Here is a 12,459-nt window from a genome sequence, read left to right on the forward strand (position 1 = left end):
CAAACCAGTAGCTATGGTTACTAGATACAAAAGACAGTCCTGCTGCTTCCCTGTGGCCAGAGGAATTCCAGGCACTTGGAGTGAATGCACCAGACAAAGAAGCTGGTACAAGGAAGAGGTGTGGGGGAGAAGAAATCAGACAAAACCCGAAACATATTTGTCTTCCATGTTCATAGGCTGAGGTGATCATCAGAGCAAATTTAGGGAGGCTGCAGAGGGGAGAAAGAAAAAAGACTGTTGGGGAATGAAAGGAAAGGCTGAAAACTTTCTCTGACTCTCAAAAAGCACATCACCACCACACCAATGTGAGGAAATGCCAAGTGCAGTGTTCAGCAGATATTAGCAGGGAAAAGCACATTTGATTTTCTGCGTGTTCTCTGTTTTACCTCCAAGTCTTGACGTCACTGATCACTCCTGCCCTAGCTCAGTGGAAACCAAATGGGACTTTTCTGTACACTGTCCCGGCAGTCCCCAGCAGAGGATAAGGAGGCTGGTTCAATCCCAGTCATACCTTCCAGTAAAAGGTTGGGCATATTCCTGACGTGACCTTGTAATCTCTAGATGACTAAAACAGATGTCTAGGCCCAGCAGATCTCCAGGCACCCATTCTGGAAGAAACAAAGCAATCTGTTTTTCAGGGAGCACAGAGGGTGACTTTTGGAGCCCAAAGATCTGTTTATAAAACCTGAAGAGTCCCAGTATACTCAAGTATAGTCTTTGGCTATAAAATCAGTTTTCCATGTGGAAAACACTCCCCCATCAGTGTGACAGACTCTTTTGTTACCTCATCACCTCCTGCACTTTGAGGATGGATCTGTTGTCTTCAGAATTTCTAAGTGAGAATACTCATGCACTGTCTTCTTCCTCCACTTTTTGTACCAGAGGCAGCTGGCCACACATCAGCACACTCCCCTAGGTACACTCCTCTTTTGCCTGGATGTATTTCTAAAGCATACAGAGTGGAAATGTGCGTTTCTTCTGTATGAGCACAACTGTAAAATCCACAACTCTTCAATGGAGAAAATGGTTACTATCATAGTTGAATCATTGGTTACATGAAAGCATACACACTTTTCACTCCTGTGAATGAATGCAGACACAGATATTCACAGGGAGAAAGATGAAACGTGAAACAAATAGAAGGAAGAGCGGAACTAGGATGAAATGCCTGTTCATCTTCCAGACAAGGTTTTCAGCTTCAAATCTAACAGTGAGAGTGACAATTTGCTCAGTTACCTTTGCAATGCAATGGCAGGTCACAGATTCGATCCAAAGTTACTGCACAGTAGCTGGGTAACAATCAGGCACAGAAGTCAAAAACTTACCCCAAAACACGAGGAAAAGTGTCAGCGGGAGAGCAGCTCTGTGCAGCCTGGAGGCAGCTCTCTTTAATTCCATGACAAGTCTAAGCGTGGCTGTTCTAAAAACCTCTGGGGAGAAACTGTAGTTGGACACTAGGAAATGCCAGCCCTCCCCACATGACGGACTGTGGAGAGTTGTCTGTGCACAGGCACCCGCTGCACGCCGAGCCGCGCCGAGCCGAGCCGAGCCGAGCCGCGCCGAGCCGAGCCGCGCCGAGCCGCGCCGAGCCGCGCCGCGCCGAGCCGAGCCGAGTCGCGCCGCGCCGCCGCCAGCACTGACGCGGTGGACAGAGTCCTGGCCGCGTCCCGGAGCGGAGCAGAGACAAAACGCTGCCTGGATCGCACGGACCGAACTGCCAGGGCAAGGCCGGGCGGACTGACGGGCGCGGGCCCTCGCGAACTCGCCGGGGCTGTGACAGGCAGCAAGAAAGTGAGGAAATGGGAGACGCACAGTGCAAGGCTTAAAGGGAAAAGGACCCTGTGAAGGGTTTTTTACTTGCTACCTAATGAAAGACAATGCCGGCGTCTCCCCCGTGGCTGTGACGAGCTCAGAACTGGCTCGGGGACAGAGGCGGCGGGGGATCCCTTACAGCACCCGAGCTTCTGTATCGGCTCCTAGTTACAAAGGAATTCCAGACGAGAATCAAAGACAATCTGCTGACAGAGGCTGCTGTGCTCAAAGAGAGAATAAGACAGAAGCACACGTTGATCGCCAAGAGCAGAGTTAGCCCACATTAGCCTCACTGCTGTCTCTCACGTGGTGAGACCTGTAAACCCACAGAATGTACACAAACCCTCTTCCCAACTAAAGTACAGTCGGAGAGATCAACAGGAGAAGCATCTGCGTAACACAAGCACCAAATCACATCACCACCGATGGGATTAGTTTTAGAAGTGGAAAAAATTATCAGTGTCCATTGTTTCATGAGAGTAACTGGAAGAAGACAGAGCCCACATTCAGTGGTGACCTACTAAGTGCCTCTAAACCCACATCACAATTGGATTAAATTAACTGTGATGAGAATTAGGTACATTGCCTCACCCTTCCACTGGCAACTAAAAATAGAAGCAGGTAAGATGCCATCCAAATTCTCACTTTAAACAAGAAATGTGCAAGAGAGAGAGGAGAGAGAAATATGCCATAGAGCAAGGATCAGTGCAGACACAGTTTGGCTGCACGTGATGAGAACAAGAGGCACCCTGCAACCAGCGATTTCCACTATCTCAGCATCCTTACAGAGCAGACAGGGGCTGATGGGCCATGTGCAGGGAAATGGGATATTTACTGCAGAGGTTTTGCCTTCAGTGAAGAAAGCAGAACAGCTACAGCAAGAGCATTTTCACCAACACAGCACTGTAACTTAGGAACAAATGGTTCATCTCAGTATCCTGCCCTGGAATGCTCCAAAGATGATATATCACGTGTTATCACCCTTATCTGGACCACCCTGCCCCCACTTTCATCTCTGGTGTCTTCAGTCTGTTTTCTCAAGATCAGCCTCAGTTTTAGTTTCTTGCCAGTTACCACAACCATCTGGAACTCATTTCCCTCTCTTTAGTCTCTCAGTCTGTTGTTAGGGGACCTAACCAAAAGCTGACATGTTCAGAATCTCTCTGCTCAGAAATTCTGTGTGAATTATCCTCCTAACAACTCACCTTTCCAAATCAAAGCAAATACATAGAAACCCATTGCTCACTTAACACTGCACAAAGACACCACTCTTCCTTGTCTGAATACAGCCACTTCTGTAAGTTGACTGGTGTAATCCTTCACAGCACTCAGGAAACAAAACTAGCCATAGTGATTTGTGGCTCATATGTCTACCTGAAGGACATACTCAGCTATCATAAAACAGAATTAGCATCACAAATCCCCACACCTAAGAAAGTGAAGGTCCTACCACAGAGGCTTAGGTCTCTTGCAGCTCTGGTGCAACTGCTGTGCTGAGTGGCCTGTGGCACCTCATACCTCTGACAGAGCCATTAGCTACAACAGACTTGTCACACACTAGCTAGAGTCACAAAAGAGCAAAATGTTTTAGCAGAGCCTTGAAAAGCTTGAGAGGAATGATCTTGCTGTCTCAGTACGTTTGAGACCATGTCTCAAGCAGTTGCTTCTCGTGCTAGTGACTGAGTTTTACTCTGGATTCTTCATTTGGTCTTTCTGTCAAGTGAACGTTGATGGGTTTGAACTGAACTGCTAACATGGCCAGTGTGTCAGTAATATTCCACCTGCAGGAACGCAATGAATGGTGGTTGCTTTTTGTCACAACTGGCTTTGGACTTGAGCAACCTGGGAAATGGCAGCAGAGTGCAGTTCTCAACCAAAACTTTGCACAGTCAGAGGTGAGGCTCTCATGCCTGTACCGCTGCCAGGATGCACCTACTGTGAGTCCTGGGGTTGAGGCAGGTTACGAGGGATGATCCTCCTGAAATAAGTGTTCATTTGCTCTCTATGACCACTGTTATCCAAGTGCTCTGCCAGGACTTAAAGCTCATTTAGTGTCTCTCCAAACCCTGGCTAACGAAGCCCATGGAGGTCAAGACACCTGATGTCCTCATAATAATGGAAATACCTTAATCCAGTGCCTACCTGTGAGGAATTAGAATGTAATTTTTTCAGTGGTCATGGCTGCAATTTAAAGAGATTTTGCCAGCATGAACAACAGACCATTTCGTGCTGGACCCTTGGGCATACGAAAACCAATGTGGTTATTAACCAGATTAGTCCAATTAAAGGACCCTAATTCAGCTCTGTTAAGGCCCTGATTTGTTAGGCTTGACTACATTTCCAAAGAAGGGGCACAACTGGGTGGATTTGTTATCTAAAGCATAAGCTCCAAGGCCTTAGTCATCCTTGCTAAAGCCTTCCCCAAACTGGCCATGGTTTGTGCTACCTCTGCATCGCTGCAGTCCCACGTCAGTATAATCTGCTCTTTAACATAGTATTAAAACTAGAGCCAAAGGACACAGCTGCTTTGGCCTCTGTAACACTCATTACAAGAGACTTAAGGGCAGCATAACAGCAAGGCTTCTATTCTCAGCCAGGAGGCAGGAAACTTTGCAAGCCGGAAAGGCATGCCACGAAAATGGGGCAGCAGTAGACAAGCTGGATTAAGAGAAAAGAGAGGGTACTCAGCAGGGCCTTTCTGTCTTCTTATCCTGCACCTTTTTTGGGGTATACTTTTCATAAAACAACCCTATACATATTTCTACAACCAGCTCTGAATGAACTGTGCAGCAAGGTACCTCAGCAAGAGTCTGCACTTACCACTCAAACAACAATGGACACCTGCTGGAGTTTCACAATCTTTCCTCACACAGGACTCAAAACCATCCTAACAGTACAGATCAGATGCTAGAGTTGAGAAGTGTGACAGAAGCTGGTAAGAGCTAGTGAAGCAACATCTTCCAGCTGCACTTACAGAAATGTGCAAACAAGTAACTGCTTCAGTGTGCTCTTGTGCTCTCAGTCATGGCTGGAAAGGGTCAGGTAGAGCTTTTAAAAGTCTGGTGTTTGGAATTTCAAGCCCACAGACTCATAGGCCAATCCTGTAAACAGAGAAGTTCGAATACAGTTTGGTGATGTAAATGCTCGAGGCTTCTCCAGAGTCTAACCCATCGTTGGCTTTCCTGTAATCATCGTTTCCCCGTCCATGCACTGTACTGTTGCCACTTCTCCATCTGGCCACTGGATGTCCCTTCTGCACTGCACTACTTCAAGCAAAGGCCGCGGTGTGAAAACAGGCGGGTTGAACAGAAACTCCCCATCACCAGCCAGCTCAAGGCAACCACACACATCGCGAACGCGGTCGGGCTGTGCCAAGCAGCTCACAACAGTGCAGCACCCACTGCAACGCCCACTCGGCAGAACAGCCAGGGAACAGTTTTGTGTGAGTAAAAACTTTAAAATTGCTAATAAAACTTGGCAAAATCACACACAATTTCCACTCCCAACACACCCTAATTGCAATTTTCAGACGCGATGAATTTCGTTTCCTATCAGCGCTAATTAGAGCTGCTGGCAGGGAAATGATGCTGCCTGATGAGAGCTCTGAGCGTGTGACCCCGGTCAGTCCTAGCAATGGCAATGAAGCGATCAGCAGGATGAGAACCAGCAGACGATCTCCCTTCCGTGCAGTGCAGCACCCCCACGGGGCAGCGCCAGAACGCGCGGGGCAGCTCTGACCCGCCCTTACCGTTCCACACAGAACTGCGGCGCTGAGGGACGAGAGGGCTGTCAGCCCTGCCCGTGTTCGGCCAGGCTGCAGCACACACGCTGGCCGTGGGGCTGTGGGGGTCGCCCGCCCCTCCGCCGGCCCAGCGTGGCCACCCGGCGCCATCCTGTGGCAACCAGCCACAGCTCCTCTGAGGCACCGGCGCCCGGCTCCAACGCGGGTCCCGGGTCCCTCATACGGCTACACAGCGAGTAAAAACCTCTGGCAGCTCCTGCCTTGACTGAGAAACCGGGACACCACCAGCTCCTCTTAAAAGACGGTAACTTCTGCAGAGAAAGGACATCCGAAGCAGAACTTTTTCTCCTCAGCATCACCAGCGGTCTCAGAAGGCTCCTTGCTTTGTCTGCAGACTGCAGGAGATCCAGGGTTAGGATTTGAGGGGATAAAAATCGAAGCAGATTTGCCTGCAGCCTCAAATCACCTACTCTGCCTTGCCATATTGGCTGCTTGAGCAGAGATCTTCATTACATGCCTCATCCCAAAAAAGAAACCAATTGTTAAGAACCGGAACGAGGACATGCAATGCCCACACAGTACCCATCGCTGCCTCTGCAGCACGGGAGCTCTCACAACAGACACAGGCTGGGCTGGAGTAAAGGCAGGGCCGTGCTTCTGCTGAGTTACCTCTAAAGGAAGTTGGAGAAGCCAGGGTCTAACCAGGTATGTACCCTTTGATCCCTGTGAGACCCTGCTGGAGTGCTGCAGGTCAGCTTCAAGCCCCTTTGATCCTCTTCCACTGTTTACAGCTGCTCTGATGGAGGTGAATCCCTTCCAAGGGGCCTCTCTTGGCAGATGTGAAGATGAGAATGTTGATCAGCTCACAGGAAGCAGCTCACAGTGTAAAGAAGGTCTCGGGCAAGATTTTCTGCAGTAAAATGTTAGAGCAGGAAGAAGGACGTGTCCAGTACACTGCCGGGACCTGAGAGTGTTCTGAAGTCCTGTTGACTACTGAGAGGCCTCTTAGCTGCTGTTTTTGTCAAAATGATCCAACAAGCCTGTAAACAGTCCCTTTCACCGTTCAGAGGGAGCCTCTCAAGCCACTGGAGGGCATTGCTGCGCAGCTTTCTCATCCACCAGCCTCCAAGCAGCTCTGAAAGGCACCCTTCCGAATTACCACGCTCTTGTTGCAAATGGCTGCACTGCTGGCAACCCCAGAGCCAAGCTGCTGCCTAGGGCCCTTAGCAGGCTTCAGGGGGAAAGACAAATGCTCATCCAGAAACAAAGCAGCCTACAATCAGAGCCAAAGTAAGGGAGCTATGCCCTGCAGCACAGCCTGGGTGAAAGGAACTTGTAATGCTGAAGTTTACACTCTGTGAACTGCCAAACATGGGGAATGGGGGGAAAGGGGATTTTGGAAGACACCCTCAGCTGTACCTGTAGCTGCGTCATGTGAGCTGTGTGTTCTGAAGCACAGACTAGCCCCAAAGTCCTATACAAGACATCTCTCTCTGACATGGAAATGACACCTTTGAATACTGAAATCAGCAAGCTCTGCCTCATTTTGCTCTCAGGTATCTCTGTAGTCTCTCACAGGCCTCATGCACACAGTCTGCTCTGTAATGAGGCCTCTGGGAAAACTACACATTCTTACCACAGAAGGTGGCAAGAAGTGAAATGGATACAGATATCTCCCTGATATCTTGAATGAGCTAATGATTCATTTGAGTTTTTCTTTGTTAGTCAGAATTAACCTTAAGTAGCCTTCAAAGAGCACACACTACATGTCACTGATCCAGCACCTCTTATTATAGCCACCAACTTGCAGAAGTAGATCAAAGAGAAAACAAAAGCAACCAAAATGCACAGAAGAAAAGAATGTCAACACATTGGCTTTCTACCTTGAAACAGTTTCTTCCCACTCAGTAAGAGATTATGTCCTTCAAACATGACCCTCCACTCAGGTCAGCAAGGACAGCCGTTTGCTGATTCCACCCAGCAAGATGACTCCATCTCTTGTCTCTTTCTATTGCTTTACAGAAATGATACTTCAATTACAAGCACATCCTTGTGGGCTGATAGAACCTCACTGTTAGGTCAGAACAGGTTCCTACAATTTAGGAACCAAATAACTTACTTGGGCAGTAACACACAGGAATTTCCATGGCAGTAATGAACACAATGCTCCCCAATTCATTCACTCACCTTCAGCTGAAACTGGGCTTCCAGGGGGGAAATAAGATCAAAACAAAGAAAAGACATAATGGAATCTCTCCAACAATGAGCCAGGTGTCAGGCATCTGATGCACAGAGCCTGACCAAGGACAAAACGGTCATTCTCTGTTAGCTGTGGCGGGATGTTGGGAATTTTGAGCAGATGTTAATAGGATGAATACATACTAGTCACACAGTCTCAGAATGATAATGCCTCTGAATACCAAAGGCATATTGATCTCCTGAAATGCATAGTCAGAACATCTAATGGCTCTAGAGAGAGCAGGGAAACACTCAAAAGGGGGGAAAAAGAAAAAAAAGAGATGCTTTATATTGGAGAGTTTTATTGGTTTAAAAAGCCTTGGGGCACACAGGGAATGTTAAAATGCTGCTGCACAAATAGACACACACTGAGGGATGCCAAGAATGTGCACTTTGTGCATAGGAGTGGAAGAATGAATTTACAGAACTTGTATGATTGTAACAGGTCTGAAACACTTCCTCTAGGTAGAATATTAGAACCAAGAAGAATCTAAAAAGAAAAACAAATCCTTATTGCCCTGTCCTGGTGGATCAGAACTGTGGGAAGGGAAAAACTAACAGCAGCACCACAGAGGATGCAGATACTGTTCAAAAGAAATTCAAAGGGAAACTCTTTCTATTTTAATGACCTCAGCTGTTATTAGTAATGCAGATCAGGGCTTTGTTCTAAAAGGAAATCTCATATCTAACCTGCAGTGTGGTTTTCAAGTGTGAGACAGTTGAAAGCTCCTTTTTAAACAAGGGCTGTGTAACTGGGAAATGCAATTCATTCCCTCTGCTTTGATATCTATTTAGTTCAGCACTAGACACTGTCAAAAGCAAGACTGTTATCCTCCACTCTGCACTAGATGGCCAAGCAGTCTGACAGCACCTGCTCACTGCTCCATCCTACCCACCCAGTCCTTGCACCACCTCACAAAATCATGTAGCTCTTTGAAGGAAGACAAGGCTCCAGGACAACAGACAAGGCTCCAGGACAACAGACAAGGCTCCAGGACAACAGACAAGGCTCCAGGACAACAGACAAGGCTCCAGGACAACAGACAAGGCTCCAGGACAAGAGAACTGCAAATCACTAACTTGTTCAGAGGTGGTTTTTCTTTTTTATGAGCTACAGATCAGACTAAGCTACACTAAGAGAAAGATCCTTGTAAAGTTCACTCTCAGCTGTGCCACCATAGGAGCATATCATAATTCTGTGACCTCTGGTCAATAGTATTGTATATCCACTGAACCACGAAGGACATTAAGCAAACACATTGAAGAGATGAGAAAAGATTCCAGTTGTCCTGAGCTTCCCACTCTCTTACCACAAAACCACACTCTCACATCAAATGGGGAATCAAACTCAAGGGACATTTTAATCCCACACCCCTGCCCTAATTAATAATCCTACTTTATCAATATTTGATGGAGCTGTTATTGTGTCTCCTCTGACCATTACACTTTTCATATAATGCTCTGGGTAGCAGTACAGTAGCAATGTACTTCTTTCAAGGTATGACAGATAGAAAGTGTGGCCCCTCTGCTAGCAGAGTGCCTTTCCAGAAGGCCCTGCTTCAGGACCAGCCTGTGAGACCAGCAGCTACAGAATATGCAACTGAGCAACAATTTATGCAAAAGCTGTATTGACTCAGCCCTCAGTGACCTGGCTCTTTGTGGCTCACTGTACCAGCATCACATGGAAAAGAACACAGATTCATATCCTGAAACCAAACCAGAACATTAGTAATGCTGAGCATAACAGGGACCAGTCCTTGCATGGGCTGGCACTGACAATCATTGGTAACAAGGCACAAGCACAACTGTGACAAGAAAAAACTTCTTTTTTTTTTCAAACTAAAGCATTGAGGAGGAAGATGGAGCCTGACCTGAGCTAAACTATCAGAAATGCCCATCCCTGGCCACAAAACCTTCATTCATGCCACACAAAGTCACTCAGGTGAGCACAGGATTAGGTATGCTGTTGTGGTTGCATCTCCACAGGGTTAAGAGGTTACTGCTGCTACCCAATTACTCATCAGCACAACTCCACAAGAGAGCACTCCCCCTCTGCTTTGCATGCACAACTGCAAATGCAATAACTCCCAAAACAGATGTTGTTAACACGATCAAGAATATTAACTCAGCAATTGCAAGTGCTTAAACTAATGTGAATTGCTTAGATAAAAGGCAACTCAAGAACAATTACATGCAGCTACATGAAAAGTAAAACATTCCACAATCCACATCACACGCTGTAAGAATCCTCTTCAGTAAACAGAATCCATCCACTAAATTCTGCACCAGGGCAGAATCATTAAAATTAGTCCTTACTGCTGAAGAATTGAGACATGAGGAAAGGTGGTACAGGTGGATATAGAGCTGTTCATTCTGCAGTCTCTCAGAATACTGTACATCTGCAAGGGATCTTACTCAAAACAAACATGAAAAGTCAAAGTAAACCAGACACTGAAGAGAAAAATAACCTGCTGACAGAAGAGAAGCATTCAGCATTTTCTTGGTGCTGCCCAGCAGCCCCAGGGACTGAAATATGGCAACATACCAGGAGGCTTACCCTTGACAGATTGCACATTTTCCCAGTTCCAGGCTTCTTCTGCATTACAGCATGTTGGTATCCTAACATGCAAGTACCAGTCCATGGAGACATACAATGAAGGGGCAGAGGAGCAGATGAATTTGTTTCAGTTCAAATGCTGGGCAACAGTGGCTTCCCTGACTGAAAAGCAGTACCACAGCAGTTGCTGTTTACAGGGGGAAGAAGCAGAGTCATTCCCAACCTTCAGTTACTAAAGACTAATCATAGAGGCCTGGCTCTCTCTTCCCTGGCTCCCTAATGGTCTCCCAGTAGTGAGGAGAAAAAAGGAAAGAAGTGAGAATGAAGGAAAAAAGAAACCAGTCAAAAGCAGGTTTGGTACTCCATGTAGTTAGATGTGTGATTTATGCGTGTGTGTGTCTGAGGAGGCCAAGCCAGTTCTTCCACTCAGAGTGTACAAACCTGTAATTTCTGTGCCTAGAGGTGAGCCCCTGAAGTTCCAAGCCCAGACAGGATTTACTGTGCTCCCATTGTACATGGAGCCCAGTGGAGTTCCTTTTTTTTTTGTGCTTTAGCTTGTGGTACATAAAGCAGAGATATTAAAATGGGAAGATTAAAGGAAAGTAACAAGGAAGTTTTGAGGTATTCATGAGACAACAGGTAGCAAAGTGCAAGAATAAGCCAGAGAAATTGCTAGTTACCATGTGTCTTCTACACTCACCATCTGACTCAAAGCCCAGTGAAGTAATTAAAGACAGCCAGCAATTGCAGCAGGCTTTGGTTCAGGCCCAGGGAGAGCATGCTGCTAGGAGTTCAGTCCTTCTACATTTCAGCAGATTGTGACAACTGTGAGATTGCCAAAGGTCAGGAAAACAATGGAGAGAGGGAATAAGTCCTGAATAACATCTGTCCAACGAGATACAAACAGTAGGTGATGCAAGCTTTGAGGGAACTTTTATGTCATCTGTTCTGTCTTTAGAGACAAGAAAAGATGTGGTTGCATCTTATTTTTCCACAGCATTGATACAAGCACCAGAACAGCAAACAGATGGAGGTGTCACAAGAAAAGTATGAAAAAGGAGGAAAAAAAAGAATAAACTGCGAGTCCCTGTGCTGGCAACTACCACACTGTGAAACCCTGTCTGCAACAGCCTGCCAGCAACGCTGCAGCTACCACAGGCTGGGGCAGGCAACGGGCTCAGCACAGCGCTTACCCTGAGACACAGAAGGGCTGCTTGTCCACACCATAAAGCAAGGCAGGTCAGAGAGCTGGGCAGGCAGTACAGCCACAGGCCGATGGCCTGGTGGTGTAACCAGCCCTGGCACTGTTTGCAAGACTATTCATGCTGTGTAGTAGAGCTCTTGAGAGGTGGCAAGTGACAGAGTAATGCTTCTGGTTGGTTGTTTCCATCCACAAGTAGCAGGGTAAAAACAAAAGGTGGGGAGTATAGGAGAGAAAACATCGTGTAAGGGAAGGAACCAAGCGTTACCAACACAGGCCTGGCGTGCACGACCACGGCCATGGCACCTCCTGCCAGCCACGTGGAACTGAGCTCCATGGATCCTCAGGGACACACAGCTTTATCTATGAAGAGGTTTGCAGATGTTACAATTCAGCCTTTTTGCCAGGAGGTTCTTCATTAGAAGTGCTGTAAACAGTTAACTTCTTCCACTAAAGAAGAGGCTCTTTCTGCCAGGAGCTGTAAAACACACCAGTTCTCAACTCTGTTCCTGAAGAACATTTCGGGTAATGATTCCTACCCCATGCTCAATGTAAGTTGTGTTTTCTTCACAGTTCTGGTGCTCAGAGCAGAGAGAAGCAGCATTTTCATGAATACTTCCCTGGAATCTCTAAATAGATCTTTTTTAACACAATGTTCTCTGACCAGATCATCCCAATACTTCTCCATCCCATAACTCAGCAGCCACAACAAACCAAAGTATTTGGCAATACTGAACTGCTCAAAGAAATCCCAGACTTACTCTGCTCATAGGTCTCCCTCAGGGCCCTGAGTGGGTTGCAATAGCACAGACAGTTGCTCTAAATAGCTTGTATCCAAACAAGCACTCTGCTTGATGGTGATTAAATATATCAAATGTTGCACATCCAATGTTTGAAATAAAAAGGCCC

General features: G+C 46.8%; 1 protein-coding gene across 7 annotated transcripts in view; it reads right to left on the reverse strand.

The window, feature by feature from the left end:
* The window catches only part of CRB2 (crumbs cell polarity complex component 2), a 59,079-nt gene that overhangs the window by 31,426 nt on the left and 15,194 nt on the right, over positions 1 to 12,459 (reverse strand). The window contains exon 1 of one of the 7 annotated variants that reach the window (XM_062011731.1): positions 1,326 to 1,492. The exons of the other annotated variants lie outside the window; for them this stretch is intronic. Within the exon in view, the coding sequence (XP_061867715.1) occupies positions 1,326 to 1,398 (73 nt within the window). The 5' untranslated portion in view covers positions 1,399 to 1,492. Of the gene's footprint in view, positions 1 to 1,325; positions 1,493 to 12,459 lie in introns of those variants that run through there. 7 annotated transcript variants of the gene reach the window in all.

The sequence above is a fragment of the Colius striatus genome, chromosome 19 (assembly GCF_028858725.1).
Source record: "Colius striatus isolate bColStr4 chromosome 19, bColStr4.1.hap1, whole genome shotgun sequence".
NCBI classification, from domain to species: Eukaryota; Metazoa; Chordata; class Aves; order Coliiformes; family Coliidae; genus Colius; species Colius striatus.